We start from the raw sequence: 20,889 nt of genomic DNA, 5'->3' as shown, positions 1-20,889 counted from the left end.
CCTAGGATTCCTCCTTTGGCAGTTTCTCAATCATTTGGCCTGGGATGGGGCCTGGAAATGTGTGTTTCTATTAAATTCTCAGGTGATGTCAGTGCTGTGGTCTGGGATGTTGTGTAGCCATCAGCAGAAACTAAAGCTGCCTGTTCTGTGATACTCATTGTTAGGACAGAACTCCTAGGCTGTCAGGATTTTCCAGGAGAGTCCAGGCCTGCACGGGGGTACACTGTAGGGTAGATGGAGAAAATATGTCCTTGTTAGCTTCCTTGTCCTGTGGCCTCAGATACGGGACTCCCAGGGGGTGTTTAATTATTTATTCACTTCACAGGGAATAGACAGTCCTATAAGACACCATGCTATTGGCTGAAGGATTTGCCATTGAGCAAAAACTCCTTTGAGGTCTCAGGAGCCTCTGCATGGTCCGCCAAGGACAGACAGCTCAGTCTTTGCAGGAAAAAGCCAGTCCTGGCAGACAAACTCAGTGCTACATTTTCCCAGAGAGCCCATGTCCTCACAACCCTTCAGAGCCATCAAACTCACACATGCCAGGCATTGTCAAAACAGTGGCCATGCTGGGAGCAAGAACCCCCAGCCAGAAGATGATCTTAAAACCATGGGCACACATCACAATTAGTATACCTTACAAATATATAAATTACAAGGTCTACATGGATACAAAAACTTTCTAAGGGGACTGAATTCCATTCTCTGTCATGCTAGCTATTTGTGAGGACCTCAAAAACAAAGTTTGTTTTTAGCGGAGGCGGTATTAAAAATAGAAGGTGTTATGTACAGGCTCGGCTTCTCTCATGTCCGCCGTGGAAGCCCCTAGTGTTGTCAGGGCCTCGGGGCAACCTCAGCACCCCCACAGGTAACCCATCTGCAGTCTGCATCCTTCGAGACAGCAGGGGACTGGCCCCCGGACTTTTCTCTTGTGTCCCCATCTCGGCTTGGCGCCGTCTGCGAACCCAGGGGCTGCCCGAGGGGGTCACGCTGCTGTCCGAAGAATAATCCATGCATTTCCGGAAGATCTCGGGGCTGGTGCTGAAGTTTAGTCTGCCTTCCTCAGCCAGTGGGGATTTTCTGGAGACACCTTTGCGCTGGGCCAAGGGGCTGCTCCAAGGGCTTGAGCATGGGGAAGCATTTGGGCTCAGGAAGATATTCTGGTGGCCAGAAGGGCTGAGCTTGTTGGCGGCCATATGCCGCCGGCCAGCCATCGGAGAGGTGGGATTGCTCTCAGGGTCGGAGGAACTGTTGGCGGAAGACTCATCCCCCATGTACTGCAGCTCCTCCACTCTCTTGTTCAGGGACCGGCTTAGGTGGGTACCAGCTGTGGGCTCATCATCATGGTTCTTATCTTTGAGGGGTTTCTTTTTGGGCGGTTTCATCCCGATCAAGACAGCTTTCATGTTGTCCCTGCCCTGAGATTCACTGACCATGAATTCATGGGCTTTAATGGCGGCCTCCACCTCCTCGAACTCCACAATGGCACACTCTTGGGTCCCCACCTGGCTGTACCGGCTGCTGATCCTCCGGATGTCAGGAGGCAGCTCTCTGCCAGGTTTGAGGATCCGCACTGATGTGATGACTCCGAAAGTCCCAAAGAGCTTGAGCAGATGCTCCATCACCTTCTCCTGCACCCTTCCGTTCTTCTGGGGCGTGGCCAGGGCCCATAGCTTGGGGGACAGGTGTAGATCATACACCAGCAGCATCTTGCTGGGGAGGTTCTCATTGGGGAACAGCGGCACAGGGGTGGTCCTCCTAACCTTGCGGTGGTCCTCATTCAGCTCCAGGGTGACCGAATACTTCAAGGCGTGTGCTGTGGTCCTCCAGTCCCGCGTGAGGTGTTTCACCTAAAGAACACAAAGCAGATCTGAGTGGTACCTCCTCTTCTTTCCACACTTGTATGCGCTACACCCTCACCCTTCCTTCCTCACCTCCGTAACACCGGTGACTAGAGTCATAGCTGGTGTGGGAGACACTCAAATACCAATCAGAGAATGAGTAAACGAAAAATGTTCTCCAACCACATCTTTGGTGGATTCTTTCCTTAAAAATGTTTAATAATCTTTATTATAAAAATTGCAAAAAAATCATACACTGAAATTAACCAAACCCAAAGTCTATGTACCTCAATGAGCGGTTAGAATAGCTTTCTGAAGTCATGGCACTTCGCACTGGATTTTATACTTTTACTATCAAATGTGTTTCACGCAGATATCTGCCACCAAAGTGGAGAATCCACAGAAGAGTTAGAACTTGAATAGTCAGCAGCTTTAGCTCCTCTTTCATAACTCATGTCCACCGCCTGCATCCGGTCCATCACCGTCCTAACAGGCAGCCTTTCCTGATCCCTTCTCACGTGTTATACTTCACTCATGGCGTCCTTGCTCACATATATGCATTTTCTATTGGCTAGATTCTGCATATGAGCGAGGACGTCTTTCCTTTCTGAGACTGTGTGACGTCACTGAATTCTATACATTCTACAACCATCCCTTTGCCTGCAAATGTTGATTACATTGTTTTCTTTAGAGATAAGTAGTATTCATATATGTGTGTGTGTGTGTGTGTGTGTGTGTGTGTGTGTACCTACACACACATATACCAGATCTTTTATTATCCATTCATTTGTTGGTGGGAAGCCTTGATTATTTTCAAGTCTTTGCTATAGTGACTAAACCCAGAGGCTCTGGTCTCTATTCAGATTATTATTATTATTATTATTATTATTATTATCTACAGTACTGGGGATTGAGCCTAGGATCATGCATGGATCTACAGCCCCAGCTCTTCTTTCTTCAGCTTCAGATCAGGATAGGTGGGTTTGAAGCAGTGCTGGGCCGTCGAGTACTGCAAGGCAGAAGACATTCTCCCAAGTTCACAGGTCAGATTCTGTGTTCTCTAGAACAAAGCTGCTGTGTACGTAGACCCAAGCCTCGCCTTCGTCCACTAAGAAGACTTAGAAAATGACTCATCCTCTCAGGATCCAACCTCCTCATCTGAGCACTAGAGATATTACAAATGGCTACTTCACAGAGCTGTCACAAAGATAAAAGAGGACTTGGGAGATGGCTCCATTAGTAAAGTGTTTGTCACGCAAGCATGAGGACCCGAGTTTGACTACCAAACCCACGTAATAAAGCCAGGCAGGATGACATATGCTCATAATGCCAGCAATGGGGAATCAGAGACAGGCTTGCCAGCCAGCCACCACTCAGCCAGTTCCAGGCAGGGAGGGACTCTGTCTCAAAAAATAAAGTGGTTGGCTTCTGAAGAATGATACTTAAGATTAACTACTACATATCTGCACTTACACATGTGTGCGTGTATGTACATACACACACACACACACACACACATTAAATGAATAGCAAAAAAACCAAGAGAGACATATTTGTACACAAAATTTAAAATAGCAGTTTACTCAATAACAATGTGCTATCATTGTTTCAAATATGTATCACTAATGAGTTTGGGCAGTACTGGGGACTGAATATAGAATGTCAGGCGAGCAGTCTTCTGTGAACTATATCCCCAGCCCAGATTTTTTTCCTGCTTCTTTGAGATAGAGCTTCACTCTATAGTTCAGGCTGGACTCAGACTCACGACCCCTCCAGTCTAGGCCTCCAAAATGCTGGGACTAGAAATAGTCACCACTGAATATGCTTCTTGCATTTTGAAAGCATTTGGAGGGTCTGACATTTTTCCGAAGCTGTAATGGATTGTTGATAAAGAGAAGCTTCCCGAAGATCTTCCTCATTCTGCTGTAATCTCCCCCAAGAGTAGCAGGCACAGACGCCATGTGGAATTGCATCGACCTGGCCCTCTTGAAAAATGATGAAAGAACTCCTCCCTTTCCCTCCCATGATGGAAACTGCATATCGATGCTGCAGTATATGAAAAGCTATATTTACCTCATAAAACAGCAATTTTGTGGAGGCCCACTTCCAGTGAAGGGTGTGCCAGGGAGATGAGTCATTCCAGAGAACTGGTGGATGTGGGTGGGGTGGATAACCTAAGCCTGGATGGGGAAATCACCCGGAGTCCTCTGAGGCCAGGCCCAGGAGGCTGATCTGCAGAGGAACCAGGAACTCCCTGTGCCTCTAGGCCTCAAATAGAAAAGACACAGAAAAGGCTTGATACTTGGGCAGGTCCAGGGAACACCCACAGAGTCCCAAGTCCTGACTGACACACTGCTGGAGCCTGTGTACTGTCCACTCTGACCTCTGGCCTCTTGTTATCAGCCTGAAGAAACCTAGGTCACCTATAGAGTCCTTGAGCTGATCACTAGGGTACAGAGCAGGCCTGGGCCTTTGGTTGGCTTTCTAGTGAACAGTCATTCAATTGGGAATCCAGAAAGGGTTGAGATGGATGAAGGTCACTCTGAGATTGTAGGAAAGCCAAGGTCTGGCATGATGAAGCCGTCTGTGAAGACAGCTGGGAAGGGAGCACACAGGAAAGGCAAAGAAACGCCTCCTAAGCTTGAAGTCATAGTATGAAAGCATGTGCTACCTTACCCAGAACGGTGAGAACTACGGAGAACCTTGTACTACCAGAGAAGAGAGCTGCAGATGGCTGAGAAACACACAGAGGCAAGAGCCAGGTCTCCTGGGAAACCTTGGTTACTCTATGGGCATCTCAGGTTTGTGTCTCTGATGCTTTATGATAGTTTCCAATATCACACCAGAAAGGGAACCAGGGAGCTGGAGAGATGGCTCAGCAGTGAAGGGCACTGGCTCCTCTTGTAGAGGACTTGAATTAAACTCCCAGCACCCACATGACGGCTGCCAACAGTCTATAACTCCAGTTGCAGAGGACCTGACGCCCTCTTCTGGACTCTGAGGGTACTGCATACACATGATACACATACACACACTAACACGTACACACATAAACTGGTTTTCTTTTAAGGAAGAAGTTTGACCTGTGCAACCTCTAGCACATTATAAGACTGTCAGAAACTCTGTGTGATGATTGACCATCATTGTCAACCTGACTGGGCTGAGACTTTCTACAGAAACAAACCTCTGGATGTGTCTGTGAGGATGTTTCAGTAAAGATTTAACTGCAGGGGGGATATGAGCCCTAAATGTGGGAAGTGCCATCTCAGGGCCAGAATCCCCAACTGAACAAAAAAGAGAAAGCAAGCCGACCCTCCCTGCCTCCTGACTGTGGGTGCCATGTGACCAGCTGCCTCACACTCCTGCTGCCAGGCCTTCCTTGACCTGATGGGGTGTACCTTCAACTGTGACCCAAAGCCTTTTGCTGCATTTGTCAGGGATTCTGTCACAGCGATGAGAAAAGGAACTAGGGCTTTGTGATCTCCCCTTGTTCATTGCCTTCCTCTGACATTTCTCATGGTGATTAGCAGGAAGCTGTCTAGAAGAAGAAGAGTCTCCATTCTGAATTTGGGGGTGTCCACCTTACATCTGGTTTTAAAGAGAGAAGGCTCCCGAGTGGATCTGTAAGTGATAGCTAGGAAAGGAGAGAAAACCAAGGTGGCTCTTGAAGCCCTTGGGGAACGCAGTGGGGGTGTGTGTGCAGAGGATCCCATTGACCTCCATTTAGGGATCCCCAACCCTGAAAATGTTTTCCATGTCAGAGCTTGCTCTCTGGGTACAAAGCATTCCTTCCCATCTGAACCTTGCGGCTCCTATTCATCCTCCAAGACCATATCCCAGCACCACCACTCCAAGAAGATGTCTCAATTCTGTAGATAGGGTTCTTTGTTCTGATCAGCAATGATATCAACGAGATATCAGCTAGTCCCCAGATATCTTTACGTCTTCCATCAGTTTGTCTGGGATCACCCTGTTGCATTTCATGGATCTCTTATCTTTTGCTTGACTGTAAGTGTTTTAAGGAAAGACTGAATGCCATATTCATTTTGTACCCCTTGCACTTAGCACAACACTTATCAAATACAAAGAAGAATATGTTTGGTGAATGAATAAAAGAAAAGAGCCCAGGGAAAGGGCAGAGTGTCCCAGAGAACCAGGCAGAGATGAGCGCCAAGGTGTGGAGCTCTTCCCCAGTGCTCTCTCATAAAGTGTGCAGACATCTTGGCCAGGACCCGCTCTTACGTGGACCCACTCCTCCTTACATAAGCTGTTAAGCAACAGGCTGCATGGACTTCTCCATTCTAGTAAACACACTCCCCTCAAGGGAGATAAAGAGTTATCATTCCAACTGATTAGTCAGTCCTCTGAGAGCAGGGAGTTTAGGGTCCAAGTTCTGCATCTGTCCACAGCAGGGACAGACAGTCTCCTGCGTGGCTGCACCCTCGGCATCTACCACTCTGGTACACAGAGTTCCCTTCAGTATCACACAGAGTGGAGCATGCTGGAGTCACAGAGGAGGACTTTCTCATTGAGTTCTGTGTGTTTTCTCCCATTCCATACCGACTTGGATCATCAAGTGGAAAACCTGAATGGGTGTCAAGGCAATTCTAGACTGATAGACATCTCTGGAGGACTCCAGGACCCCTGTTCTGGCGTAGCACCCTCTGGGCATCCATTGTCTCGCAAGAGGACCACAGTTTTACTGAGAACAAGTATTAGCATTTCTTAATAATCACCAGCTGAGATTTGTTCTGGTACTCAGTACTCTTTACATAGCATGCAAGTATATTCTTAAGAATGCTCTCATAACCCTGATGTGTGTGTGTGTGTGTGTGTGTGTGTGTGTGTGTGTGTGTGTGTGTGCCTGTGTGCATATATGTGGGAATCAGATGTCACTCCTGGGTGTCATTCCTCTCAGGATCCATCCGCTTTGCTATTATCTATCTATCTATCTATCTATCTATCTATCTATCTATCTATCTATCTATCTATCTATCTATATTCAAGACAGGGCCTCTCATTGGCATACAGGCTCACCGAGTAGGCTAAGTTGGTTTCCCCCTTAGTCCCACAGATCTTTTTCTACCTCCCCCAGCACTGAAATTACAGACATGGAACCAAGCTTGGCTTTTCTATGTGGGTTCTGGGGATCAGGCCTTCATGCTTACATGGTAAACACTTTATTGACTAAGTTAGCTCCTTAGCACCGTTAAATCCCTTCTCTTGATAATTTTTCTCTTTTTCAGGCATCATATTTAATTAGAAATTTGCTGGGCAGGAGGGTCCATGGCTGGGGTTGAGGTGGAGCGCAAAACAAAACAACAGAACAATATTTAACGCCACAAGGTGTCCATACCCCAGAAACGCCCTGAGCAGCCTTTGAGAAGCCGGCCTCACCTTTTTGAAGGAGGTGAGCAGCTTGACGCTCACGTAGCCCAGCTTGTTCCTCCGCACATGCTTGAGCAGGAAGGCGTCCTTCTCCAGGTTCTCATCCGAAAAGTAGAACTCAATCTGATCCACCAGCTTCCTAATGAGCTCCTCATCCGGGGGCTTCCACTCCGGCTCCTCGCGCTCATTCTCACCTCCACTTGCAGCACTGCTGAGGTCAGCGGGAGACAGCGAGTTAGTTATGGGTTGAATTGCTACCCTCCAAATCGACATCAGGCCCCAGGGGCCCAGAGGGTGGCCTTATCCGGAGTCAGGCACTGTGGATGTTAGCATAAAGGTGAGCCCATTGTAGAGTAGGGTAGCCCCCATTGTAGAGTAAGATAATCCTCAGTACCATGCAGATGAGGTCCTCATGAAAGCCAGGGACTTGGGCATGGGTACACACAAGGAAATGGGTACACACAAGGAAATGGGTACACACAAAGAAATGGCTATGCAGGATGAAGGTGGAGATGAGGGTGACAATGAAAACCAAGTCGGCTGGGGAGAAGCCTGGCAGATCTTCCCCAGTATCATGATAACGAGTACGTCCCTGCTCCATCTCTTCCTTCTGCTCCACTTCTAAATGTACGTATTCGCTAAGCATCTATCCTTGAGTGGACATTTGATCCTACTTGAACTGGACCCCTCATTTAGGACTTCTCTGTTGGTTATATACCACCTAGCATGCACCTGGTTGTCATAGCAACTCTTGGAAGTTAGATTGGCCATATCTGAATTGTCTTCCGTAGAGATGGTTGGCCACATGACCATAAAATATTCAGAAGGTTCTGTCCTCAAGAACCCAAAAGGGCAAGCGTTTGTTTTAACAAGGATAATGGGGCTGAGGAGAGGGCTCAGTTGGTAAAGTGTTGGTCACATGAGTGTGAGGTCCTGAGTTCAGATCCCAGCACAGACGGTAATATTGCAATCCCAATATTAGAGAAGCAGGAACAGAAAGATCCCTGGGGTGTTGGTCTGCAAGGCTAGTCAAATTGGTGGACTCCAGGTTCAAAGAGAGTCTCTGACTCAAAAAATAGGGGAGAGCGCAACTGAGGAAGGTGCCAATGTCGACCTCTGACCTCCACATATATGCACGTGTATACATACAAACACACCTGGACAAAAGTAAACTAAAAAAGGGGGGTGGGGGAAGTCACACCATCTACTGAGATGTCTGCGTCACTCGGATGCCAGCAAAATATACTTGTTCCCAAATGGCACACATAGATTTTGTCTTCCTTCCCCATCTTCCCACCAGATGTGGTTTTCAGAAGACAGTAGAACAGAGCTTTTGGATCGTCGGGCCTGTCCTGGAGCCCTGGGCTTCCCAAGGCCCCACTGTGCCAGAGATATTTCATACAAAAACCAAAACTGATCTGTTATATGGTTTGGGAAAAAAAGTCTCTTCCTTCATGGCCATGTGGTCACAGCCACGGGGGAGTACAGCTCAAACGAGAGCCAGCGTCCACTCAAGGGTAGATGTTAGGAGGAAGTGAACATTTAGAAATGAGAGGGGAGAAAAGAGACAGGGAAGTGGGAGGACAGATCGGGGAACACCGAGTCATCTATGTCCAGTGGGGAGAGGGTACAGAGTAGGTGGGCGATGGTGTTAAGTCCTGTGGTGAGGTGCAAGAGAATGAGATGGAGCCCAGGAGTCCAGGCAAACATGCTGCAGATGGGTGTCTCTGGAGGGGTATTGCACAGGGGAGGCCTGGCTGTGCCCCATCTTTCCAGGTCCGTGTCAGGTGGGAGATGAGCGCTGTGCAGGGAGGAAGCAGACACAGCTGGCCTTGGAAAGTCCAGGGCTCCCGCCTGGGTCCTGAGAGACAGAGACTCTCTGCTCGCTGCCCTCCTTCTGCCTCGCTGTGTTTATGAGTTTACATTTGATTGGACATCAGTTGCTCCAGTTTGGGAGTAGAACTTTACTGGTCCGTCCCCTCCCTCTGTGGTCCATTTGTAGTCAGTTCTGTCGTTTGCCAATGCACCAGAGTCCAGCCAAAATTCTCCATTGGCCATCGTCATATACCCCATCCTAGCCCTTGCTAGTAGACATTATCAGTTGGGCTCAGAATCCCTGGGTGTTTTAAGTCATTTTCCACTGGTGTAGTGTCTGAAGCCATTCCATTATAAAATGAGAATTTGGGGTCATTTAAATCCCATAGCCTCTTCTTCCAACGTTGAAATTTTTATTTTACTGTTGGTTGTTTACTAGCCTTCTGTTTGTCTGTCTGTTTTGGGATTTGCAGATAGCTTCACATAGTTCAGGCCAGCCTCGAACTCACTATGTAGCCAAGGATGACCTTGAGTTTCTGATCCTCTTGCCTCACCTCCCATGTGCTGGGAGTACAAGTGTGCAATATGATGCCCAGTTTACACAGTGCTGGGGATCAAGCCCAGGGCTTTTTGAACGCTAGGTAAGCACTCCCACAGTGGAGCCATATCCTGAATCTGTTTGCTTTGAAGGTACATTTAAGACAGTTTCTTACTTCATTGGTATTATCTCAATTACTGCTCCTTACATAGATGTGTGCTGTACCATCTCACCTTTCGCGGTCTCTCCTTCTACTCCCAACCTTCCAAATCTAATTGGAAGAACTTCTACTCTATTTTCCATAGTTTATTACCTCATTCTATGCTGCAAAATAATACTCCAAGTGCTGTCTGGAGATGGCTAGGAAAGTTGAAAGCCAATCTATTTTATAATCGTGGTTGTGTAAACACATTCCCTGCAAGGCAGTTATTTGCTAGAATAACATTTGTTTAAGGGCTGGACGGGGATCAAACCCAGGGTCTTGAGCATACTGGGCAAGTTCTCTACCACAGGGTCACACACCCATCTTTTTGGAGACAGTTTTGGTCATACAATGATGATCAGGGTAGCCTTGATGGTACTGTGTTGTTCAGGTTAGCCTTGGATTCTCCAGATCTTGGTGCCCCCACCCTCCATGTGGCAGGATTACAGATATACACTGCCATGCCCAGCTCAGGCTATATTTATTTTCTGAACGTGTCCTGATAGTTAAGTGGCCGTCTGAACTGATCTGCAGAACTATCCTTCCCTGTGAGCCAGCTGTCTTTGCTTAGCAGTGAAGGGCAGTCGTTGATCCTCAGACTGCGTCCTCCTGCTTTTTTTTTTCTTTGCAAGAGCCCGTGTGTGTGTGTGTGTGTGTGTGTGTGTGTGTGTGTGTGTGTGTGTGTGGGCATGTTCACATGCATATGGACATGTGTGTATGTGCTGGCTTTATAGGTGGGCCACCATGCCTGTTCCACATTGATGTGGGTACTGGGGATCCAAATTCTGGTCCTCACGCTTGTACAGCAAGTGCATTGCCCACTGAGCCAGCTCCCCAGCCCTACACTGTTCCCTTTTAAGAGCACACTATTCTTATTTGGTGGATACAGTAGCTTAAATTCCCTCTCAGGGTATTGACTTTTAAAACGCCACCACCTCCGTGTTCTGTGACGCCTGTTCTTCTAATTATTTTCCGTGCTCTTGTTTTGCTCCAAGTGACTAATAAACAATTCACTTTTCATCTAAAATTTCAATAAGCTTATTTTAGGATAGTTTTAGAGTTGCAGAAAAGTTATTAAAATAGCACAGTGGGTTCCATAGGCCTCACACAAGGCTTATTTATTATTAATGTCTCCTAATACTGCCGTGTACTTCTTAACAAGGACAATTATGCAGTATCATTAGCTAAAGTATATAGTCTAGACTTTGACCATTTCCCCCTGACAGCTCCCACCCAGGAATCCTCAGGACATGCTGTACTGTACGTCTCCCGAAGCTCCTCTTGGCTCTTAATTTCTCCAGATGTCCTTGTCTTTGATGACCTTGATAGTGTTGAAATGTACTAGTTAGGTATGTTGTGGATTGTCTTGCCATTGCGGTTTCTCCGATGCCTCCACCATGGTATTTTAAGACATGGGACCTAGGGATGAGGACCATAGAGGTAAACTTCCACCCTCCACACGTCACATCAGGACACAGTTAGCAACAGGGCTTTGCAGGGTGCTGGTCAGGTTTCTCCACTGAAAACCATTCTTTTCCCTTGGAAGAAATCAGGATCCCTTGCCTCCTCATCAGGAGGGAAGCTAGCTCCTTGCTATTCAATTGGAAGGAGGAGGACCTAGTACCTTGCTTAGTGGGTTACATGGCTCCCCCTGCAGCTCTGTACCCTTGTTGGCTCTCTTCCTAGTTGGCTCTAAACACTTGATGGGGGCAGGCTCCAATTGAGAGCAAACATGCTGAGAATCACCCATCTGGGCAGAGAGGTTTTCCCCTGCAGCTCCCAGCTCCCCCTTTGCCTCCCTGGAACTCAAGCAATACAGCCAATTCCTTAAGAAATGACCTCACTTCTTTGCTCCTGCTTGGCAGTACCTGCCGTGTTGCCTGACTCTCTTTGCTGCTAGACAGAGGTTGGAAAACAGGTCTAGAGGTAAAATGTAAATTAAATTACCCTTCAGACATTGCGTTTCTTTTGATTCTCATATTTGCATACATTTCCCAAGCAGAGCCTTTCCCGGTTCTACCTCCCACCTCCTCCCACCTCCCGCGCTGTATTTCGGGTTCCAGCCTCCTCCACACAACGCCACATTTCATATTGTAAAGAAGCTGTGAGAAGGCGCAGCTGTACTACCCTACCCGTTGCAACACGGATCCCATGGCCCACCAAACAAAACCTACAGCGCCTAACTCTGCATTCAGATGCACTTGGAATGGAACTGTCTTCCTTGCGGAAGCTTCATCTCCACTGGCCTCCTTCAATGGCTTTTGGGCTGAGCAAGCAGTGATCCAAAGCTTTCTCACTTCCTACCTTTGCACACGCTACTCCTGACTCCTTGAATGGCTTGTCCCCCTCTTACCCATGCATCTCCAAAGTGACTTTCTAGGAAGGAAATCACCGTCTCTAATGCTTGTCTATATTTGGATAATCACTCCTCTTGTGCATATCTTATTAGCACCCTGAACCCTAAGTTGAAAGGTAGACGTCATATCGGCTTCTCTTATTTTAGTACCATTTAAGAGACTTGCTCACAGTAGGAAGTTCTAAAAGTATCTGTAATATAAAGTAAATAGGTTTTGTTATGGTTTTCATATCTACAGAGACCTTTGTTGTTCTTGTCTGTTTTTTTTTTTTTTGTTTTGTTTTGCTTTGTTTTGTTTAGAGACAGGATCGCTATGTAGCCTTGACTGGCCTAGAACTCCATTTCTAGACCAGTCTGGCTTTGATCTCATAGAGATCTATCTACCTGTCTCTGCTTCCTAGGTGTTGAAATGAAAGGCGTGCACCACCATACCTGGCTCTCAGAGACCGTTCTAGAAAGGAAGTTTAATTCCTAGTAAATATATACTAATTCTTCTTGAAGAAGGCTTGAGGGTGCAGATGAAGCACGGCTGGTAGGTGTTTCCCAAGCGTAGAGGGAGTCCTGAGTTTGATCCCAGCACCTCATAAGTAGGTATGGAGACGCATGCCTGCAGCTCGAGCTCACGAAAAGGATTAGGAGCTTAATTATCCCGAGGTACCTAGAAATTTCCGGCCAGTCTGGGTTATGCACATCTCAAAAAAAAAAAAAAGACTTAAAGTTTTATACTTAAATTCTGCTGTTCACATAAAACATTGTAAATTGAGAACAGTCTTTCACTGTGGCTGTAATTTGGCTTGAAATTGACACAGAGGGTAGAAATTGAATCAAAATAGATGATTGACCTCCAAAGAGCAGTCTTGTAATATTTATCTCTTTTTATAAGGGATTTGGGAAAAAAATAAGTAAAATCTCCAAAGCTGTTTTTCTCATAAAATCTCAACCTAATGTGGATGTGTTGACTCAGTGGTTGACCAAAAGATGTTCTGAGAAAGGAAAACACCCGGATGCCCATGGAGCCACGAGATCCTCACTAGGATGGCCAGCCGAGGGAGAGCTTGTGCATTTAAAGTGTAAATGATCTATTAGAGTGTTTGGGCCGCAAAGATGAAGAAAGTGAAAACAATGACAAAGACGGCAATGAACATGAAGGAGGAAGAAACACCACATATAAAACCCTGGAGTTCAGAACCTCCCGTGCAGCGTTGGTGTTGGTTCACCTCTACAAAAGAGATGAATTAGAGTTAGTTCAAGAGAGCGAAGTCAACATGATTAAAAATATACAGACATCAGAGGGTTCTGGGCTGAGGAAAGAGCTTACTCAAAGGCCCTGGGTTCAGTCTTCAGCAGTGCAAAAAGACAAGAACAAACCGTAATAGTTGGGATTGAGGAGATGGCTCAGTGATTAAGAACACTTGGTGCTCTTGTAGAGGCCTGGTTTGGTTCCCAGCACCCATATAGGGTAGCTCACAGTTTGTCTATTAACTTCTGCTTCAGGGAACCCAGTGCCCTCTTCTGTCACAGACAGAACCTAATCACACATAAGTCTCTCTCTCTCTCTCTCTCTCTCTCTCTCTCTCTCTCTCTCTCTCTCTCACTCACACATACACACACACACACACACACACACACACACACACACACACTAAAATAAATCTTTTTCCCCTCTTTCTTTCTTTCTTTCTTTCTTTCTTCTTTTCTTTTTTAAGATAATGGCTCTTCACTGAGTTATGTGAAAAACATCTGGATATGCGCTCAGCTTTGGGAAAGGTATCAAAGGAACCCTCCTGCTTTAGATGCTACTGGTGAAGATGGTGTGTGCTGCGTGGCTGGCCCACCAGTTCTCAGATATTCTTACAGACAACATAGGGAGTCAAACTTCTCAGTGTGAAAACAGGGCAAAATCTTGTAATGTTAAAACTGAATTATTATACAGATGTACTTTTAAATGCAGTCCTGTGCCTGGAAGGACCCTGAAGGTGACGATGCCCTGATAGAAACAAGCACTTTTTATTTTAGGCCTTGGTTTCTAAATGCTTTCTCACTCATGTTTCAGAAAGTCATGGATTCCTGTGGGAATGGCTAATTTCCATGACTGGCATAGGAAAAGTACAAATTAAGCCTGGAATATGGAGTTCCCAAAGGGGAGGTTCTGCCCGAAACCAAGAGGACGTGTCCCTAGAGGGTGTGTGGGTTGAAGGGTCACCTCCAGTTACGTGATAGACAGTCTAAGCATCCAAAATAATGACTGTCACTAGTTATGACGGCAGAAAACAGGTAAAAACCCATGAATAAGCATGAGGGGAAGCTCACGTTTGAGACAAGGCCTTCATTTAAAGCATCCAGTAAGACAGTTAACACTGACACAGAAATTAAGATGAGCTCATGAACTATTTCTTCTGGCCTCACTGGGAGGAACCCTTAGTCAATCCAGAAGATAAGGGAGAGCTCTTTTCCAAAGCAGAGGGGTTGGAAAGGTGGCTGCGTGGTTAAGAGCACTGAGTGCCCTTCCAAAGGGCTCAGGTTTGGTTCCCATCACCAACTTGACATCTCACAGAAGACCTGTTAACTCCAGACCCCTGTATCTGATGCCCTCTTCTGGCATCTATAGGCACTGCATGTATGTGATGCACCGACAAAACATAAAACAATGGAACAAAATTTTACATTAAAAACAAGTATCTCCCATGCAAAAAAAAAAAATTGTAATTTGATTGCTTTTCTGATGATTTTCATCAACATTTAGGAAAGAATGAATACCAGTTCTTCTCAAACTCATCCCAAAATGTTGATTGGACGAAATACTCCCGAATTTGTTTCACAAATATTATTTCACTATTAAAGCCAGACAGAGGTGCTACAAGAAAAGAAGTTATAGTCCAATGCTCCTGAAGAGCACAGGCGCAGGCAGTCTTCAACAACATATTAAAAGGATTGCTGTCCAGTGGTCAGAGAGTGGACCTGTAGTCCCAGTTGCTTGGGAGGCTCAGGCAAGAGAACAGACCACTGACCCTAAGAATTCATCAGCCTGAGCAACATGTTGAGACTCTGCCACTTTAAACTAAAACAATAAACAAAAACAAAATGACTGCATTTGCAGAGAGAGCCCAGCAGTTCACACATTACTTCTCTCGCAGAGGACCAGCATTCAGTTCTTAGCATGCATCAAGCAGTTCACAACCACCTGTAACTCCAGATCTAAGGGTAGCTGATGTTCTCCTTTGGCATCTGGGGAACCCGCATGCCCGTTTTCACACAATTAATATAAAGTTTAAATTTTTAAATGAAAATAAATGAAAGTATCAGCCATCATAATCAAGCAGGACTTAATCTTGGAGTGCAAGGATGGTCCAGCATATTCAAATAAAAAAATGGCATATCACATTAATAAATGAAGGGCAGGAGGATCACAAAGACTGATCTGTGTGATGAAGACGCCTTTGACCAAATAGTCAAATTTAGCGTCACTAGTGGTGAGACGACGTCTCCTGAGGTGATGCAACAGTGTCAAGGAACAGTCTATGGAATACTCTTGCCAAAATGTTAGTCCAGATTCAACTAAGCCATTAGCCCCTAACTGCTGCCTCTGTAGGAAGCCTATGGCACAAAGGACTAAGTTAATGAAACGATGCAAACTGACCTAAAATGAGACATTTGAAAAAGTGTCTGGTCTTATGTTAAAGTAGTAAAACATTAGAAAGAAAAAGGTTAAGAATGTTCCAGAGCAGGGCTTCTTCAAGTTTTCCCCTAGAAATCCCTTTTACTCCAAAATTTTTTATATGACCTCAGATATACAGGTACGTAAATTAAACACCCATTGGTGATAAGTAATAAAGACATTTATTTTGAAACAGTTCATTGGTAATACTTTTTAAATGGTATTTATGTGGATGAGCATTTGCCTGCATGTGTGTCTATGAACTACTTTCATGAAGTGCCCAATGAATCCAGAGGATCCTCAGACCTGGTGTCACAGACGGTTGTAAGATGTCATATAGGTGCTGGGAATCAAACCCCAGTCCTCTGAAAGAGCAGCCGGCACTCTTAACCACTGTGCCATTTCTCCAACTCCCTAATTTTATCATTTTATTAAAGACAAAACAAGTTGGTACAATGCTGGCATGCACATGCTTGCTGTTACACAAGGATGGAGCCTGGGCTTGTATTTGGTACTGCAGGATGAAAGGCACTGTGCACACTTTTCAGAGACGATTATCATTTCAATTAATATTTTTCATTGTCAATGCTGACGACACTGCTTTGCATAAATATGTAATGCAAAGTGGTAGAAAAGTGTCTAGAGCATTTCAGAATTAACTGGAAGCTCTGCATCAGTGCCAAGCCAAAACTCATTTAAAAGTATTTCCGTGAAGCTCAAATCAGCAACCCAGAAGGCAATTTTTAAAATCAGGAGTTGGAGAGATAGCTTACAGGTTAAGAGTGTTTGCTGCTCTTCCAGAGAACCTGAGTTTGAGTCCCAGCACCCATTTTGGGCAGCTCACAATCACCCGCATTTCCAGTACCAGGGGACCAGGCACCGTCCTCTGGTCTCTGTGGGAACTTGCGTTCATCCACACTCCTACACATACAATTAAAAACAAGATTTTAAAAACGAAGTCTTAAAATTAAATAATCAGAAATAAATTTGTTGTAACCAAAGAATAACTAACTAGGAAAATATAGAAGGTCTGTGTTTTCCATAATTAAACCATCATGTTTCTGTGAGAGCAGAACACTCTGTACGCACAGCAAAAACACCACAATCACTACCATTCCATAGTCTTGAATCTGAGTTGAGGAGTTTGGGGTAGAATTTGCTGGCATTTGCAAGTGTGGCAGCATGTACGCGGAAGGATATGTACACTATGCTGGGAACCAGGGCTGCAAGGAAGTCACAACATGGGCGAGCACGGCTAGAAACATTGGCTAAACATCTTTTATTGTTGCTAAATTGTTGAGAACATTGCCGCATTTGGGGAGTGATGCCCTCTTCTGGTCTGCATGGGCACCTGCATTCCCCACCTCCCACGGTCAGGCTCAGCCTCTGTCTTTACAGGTTCATCATTTTTGGGAAGCTCTACTCTCTACTAAAAGATTCTTTAGAAACAACACACTAGGCAAACTCCGCCTAAACTGACTGGCTGCTGCTTTGAGACAGCTGAGGAAAACGACTGTGGGACGCTGAACGTGGAACTTGACTGTTAAGCCGATCTGGGTTACGTTAGGGAATTCCTGCTCATTTTCCAAGTTGGTAATGGTAGTATTAACAGCTTCCTAGGGAACAACCCTGTTAAGAGTTGCAAGATGAAGTACTTCAGGTGTGACTCAAGGTCCAACATAATTTCACATGGTTCCGGAGAAACCGTGCATGTCCTATGCATCCAACAGATACAAAAAATAACAACAGCAACGGTGCGTTTATTCCTTGTCTAGGAACAGGATAGGTACTACGGATGTGCAAAGGGCTGAGACAAAGCCCCTGCCTCCAACCAAGGGTCTCAGTGTCTCACAGAGGGGGGACCTGTGGCTTTTCACACTATGAAGTGAGTGTACTCATCGCACACATATTTCCTAGGTGCTGGTTCATTCTGGTGCTGCGCCCGAAACTACAGGCACAGAGCTCAGAGACCTTCGAGGGAGGTGTAACTGTGGATTTAGGGCTGTAAAAGGTGTTAGACCTGAAACGCACCGAGTACCAAAGCAACACAGAGGGGGACCAACCTAGCTCACTCAGGGAGGGGTACAAGGACTGTGGGGAAGAGGGGGACATTTGCATGCATGACTGACAAGAGGGCCAATAGGAAACGGAGAAGTGGGCGGGCAGAAGCACGCGAGCATAAAATGCCCCGCCCACCCCTCTCACCACCATACTCAAGGGGACAGTGCCCCAGGAGCATGGAATAAGACAGAAGACAGCCATGGGCTGAGGGGATGAGGTAGGAGGGTGTTAATCTTCAGCAGATTTAGGAACTGGGGCTCCCTCTTCACTGGGAGCCTCTACCAGTGGAGTAGCTGCTGCCTCGCCATGCTGGGCCCAAACAGAGAACAACATTATTCTGGCCCCACGCCCTAGGTGTCTGCTCTTCAGGCCATGTCAGTTCACTAGTCTGAAGAGTCACGGGGATTTCAGACGCCAGCTCTCTGTCAGCAGACAATATAACGCGCTGCAGGAGGAAGGCTCCATGATCCTTCAAAGTGGAAGGGAGGCCCTGGAGTGACCCGTGAGGGATGAGGCCCCAAGCATCAGTTTTTCCTAGGACTCCATGGAGAATCTTTCTAGGACCAAGAAATAAGGGTGACCTTAACCTTGGCTAGTTAGGAGGGAGCCGCTTTTTGCCGTAGTCACAGGCAAGCAAAGCCGTAAGGTATTTTGCCTGACCTCCGAGGTTATCTGGCTCGGTGGCTGTCTTTATATGCTCGTCACTTTTATGCTGGGCATAGAGAGAGCTTTTTGTACAATGATGCCAGGACATTAATTATGTCATCATTCTTGCTCTACTGTGAGCCTGGCCTTTTCTCCTATGACAACTGCCTCTGCGGATTGGGCCTGAAATTCTGGGTTCCAGACCCTTTTAACCAGGGTCCTGTCTCTTTTAATTGGGGATGGGGCAGCCCCCTGGAGGAGGCCCCAGTATGCGCCCATGCTGCAATTGAGCCTCCTCTCAGTGATAGAGAGGGTACTTCTGCAAAGTCTTCACAGCTGCTCAGCATCTCAAAGGAGGACTCTTACCAAAGGCCTCTTGGCATTCTCCAGCATTAGCTAGTGTCATTGCCGTGTCTCTTTTCTCCTCAGCTCCAAGCGGGTTATCTCTTTAATCGCAATAAGAAAACATGGCTGTGAAGGGCCTAACCATTAGCGGTGGGTGTCTGGCTGAGGAGAAAGCTCAGGGCCCAGAGGCAAGGTCAGATGGGTGCCACACCAACTTCAGTGAGCAGAGAGAGAGCCAGCCTCAGGCCCACAAGGCAGGCAAGCAGGCAGACAGAAACAGAAACCCCCAGGCTCCTAGGGAGGTGAAGCAGCAAGGCTCTCAGCCATGTCAACTCTCTCCATCAGGAAATCACCCCTGCCGGACGCCCCCATTAGAATGTATCAGCTGTGCCTGGCCTGCGCCCACACAGAGAGAAGCCACTGGACTGACAAGCAGAGCAGGTGATGATGATGGTGATGAAGGCTCTTTAGGACCACTGACATCAAAAGGAGGCCCAGCCTCAGGGGGAACTCCAGGCTGGGTCAAGTAAGTGTCTGATGGGGTGCATCCACCGAAGGGGGCGTCACCTTCAGAAGTAGAGCTGGTGATGATGGCCCAAGCAGATATCCCTTTTTGAATCCCAAAGCACCCCCCCGCCCCCGCAAGTCCGGGTCCCTCAGATCCCCGCCCCCATTCCAAGAAGCCTTGCCAATCATGAATCAAAACCTGCTGAGGGTTGGGGCACAGACTGCCCCCCAAAAGCGGGCTCTGACTCAGTCTGCAGCCTCCGTGGCGGGGCTGAGTCAACCCCTCTGCCCTAGTGAGTTGTCGCACACCGGAACCCCATGTACCCCCGCCAGGCCGCGCCACCTCGCCTACCTGTGCCCGCGGCTTGGCTCCTCCTCACTGGCGCTGCCCCAGCCAGGACTGAGGTACCGGGCTGGGTCCCCCGCTGCCTGCACCGAGGTCCCTTCGTCGTCCTCCTCCAGATCCTCCACGTCCTCGGCCTCCTGGATGGCGACACGGATCTGCACTGTGGTCTCGGGCCCGGGCAGAGTCTGGTCGCTGATCTGGGCCATGGCTGGCAGGGTCCCCGCGCTGCGAGGCCGGGCCAGCCGGGCCGCCGCGGTAGCGACGATCGCGCGTGGGCGGTGCGCGCGCCGCTGCGACTCGGCCCCGGGGAGGGACTGGGGTCGCGATCCGGCCCACGCCGCACCGCGGGCACCGCCCTGAGCGGCCGCGCAGGGACGACTCCCCGAGCTCCACAGGCCTGTCCCGGGGTAAATCCCAGACCGAGTCCCTCCCTGCGTCCCTGTCTGGTGGCGCTCCAGCCCCACAGCTCCCTCCCCCCTGCCGCGCTCACAGACACCGCTCAGCTGGTTTCTGGCTTTGGACTGAACTGGAGGAGACAGGCACAAGTCAACAGTTCCCAGGCTTGTCTCCCTTGACAGATCCGCCAAGGTGAGAGAAAACACAATCTCTACCGTTAGTTCCTCTAAGATAGCCGCCTTAAGGCTAGGGTGCGTCCTGTCCCCTAACAGCACCAGACACACCTGGCAGCTGATCTGACAGCAAATTGTCAGGCCCGGAGCAAACCGCATAAATCAGGATCTGCATTTTAAGGAGTCTTCAAAGATGCTAGAGCATCCTAACTTTCAAAACCACTGTTGTATCGAGGTACTGTTGGTGAACAAAGGGACCATTTACTCAGCCTTAAGATGAATTCCATCTCATCCATGGTATCCACAAAGCTCTTCATCTAAGGCCTTCGGCATAATTGATCACATTAGCTACATCAGGGCACTGAAGGACAGACAGACCTTCTGTCCCACGTGTTTGTTTGCTTTGCTGTGGGACCTCAAGGCAGGAGACACTCGGGACACCATGCCTAGTGCCCTGGTTTCCGGGCTGAGGCCAGGTGACACCTTAGGGCCCAGAAAGGAAGTCTATTCCCCCTTCAAGGCTAGGAATAGAGCCCAGAGTCTCCTGTACACTGGACAATTGCTCTGTCTTTGAGCTATGCTCTCAATGTTGTGGCCCCTCTTCTGAGGTTTGAGTAAATC

The 20,889-nt window shown here is 47.4% G+C and overlaps 1 protein-coding gene across 2 annotated transcripts; it reads right to left on the bottom strand.

The window, feature by feature from the left end:
- Positions 1–296: 296 nt before the first annotated feature.
- On the bottom strand, positions 297–20,276 carry Larp6 (La ribonucleoprotein 6, translational regulator). 2 transcript variants are annotated; one of them, XM_048424024.3, is made up of 3 exons: positions 19,706–20,276; positions 7,239–7,437; positions 297–1,850 (listed from the first exon to the last, which is right to left on the bottom strand). In XM_048424024.3, the coding sequence occupies exons 1-3, from the start codon at positions 19,903–19,905 to the stop codon at positions 783–785; spliced, it is 1,467 nt and encodes a 488-aa protein (XP_048279981.1). In that variant the 5' UTR covers positions 19,906–20,276; the 3' UTR covers positions 297–782. The 2 variants fall into 2 exon arrangements, with proteins under 2 accessions (XP_048279981.1, XP_048279980.1); XM_048424023.3 differs by having other exon boundaries at positions 7,239–7,440; positions 19,706–20,275.
- Positions 20,277–20,889: the final 613 nt, after the last annotated feature.

Source organism: Myodes glareolus, chromosome 4 (genome assembly GCF_982192425.1).
Source record: "Myodes glareolus chromosome 4, mMyoGla1.1, whole genome shotgun sequence".
In the NCBI taxonomy this organism is placed as follows: domain Eukaryota; kingdom Metazoa; phylum Chordata; class Mammalia; order Rodentia; family Cricetidae; genus Myodes; species Myodes glareolus.
This window is presented reverse-complemented; position numbering and strand designations above follow the sequence as displayed.

Excerpts from the sequence above, each read along its gene's own strand:
- Larp6 (XM_048424023.3), bottom strand. The coding sequence starts at position 19,905 with ATGGCCCAGATCAGCGACCAGACTCTGCCCGGGCCCGAGACCACAGTG. Across the intron at positions 7,441-19,705 it reads GAGCCAAGCCGCGGGCACAG|CAGTGCTGCAAGTGGAGGTG; the intron begins GTAGGCGAGGTG and ends CGCTGACCTCAG. Across the intron at positions 1,851-7,238 it reads TGCTCACCTCCTTCAAAAAG|GTGAAACACCTCACGCGGGA; the intron begins GTGAGGCCGGCT and ends TGTGTTCTTTAG.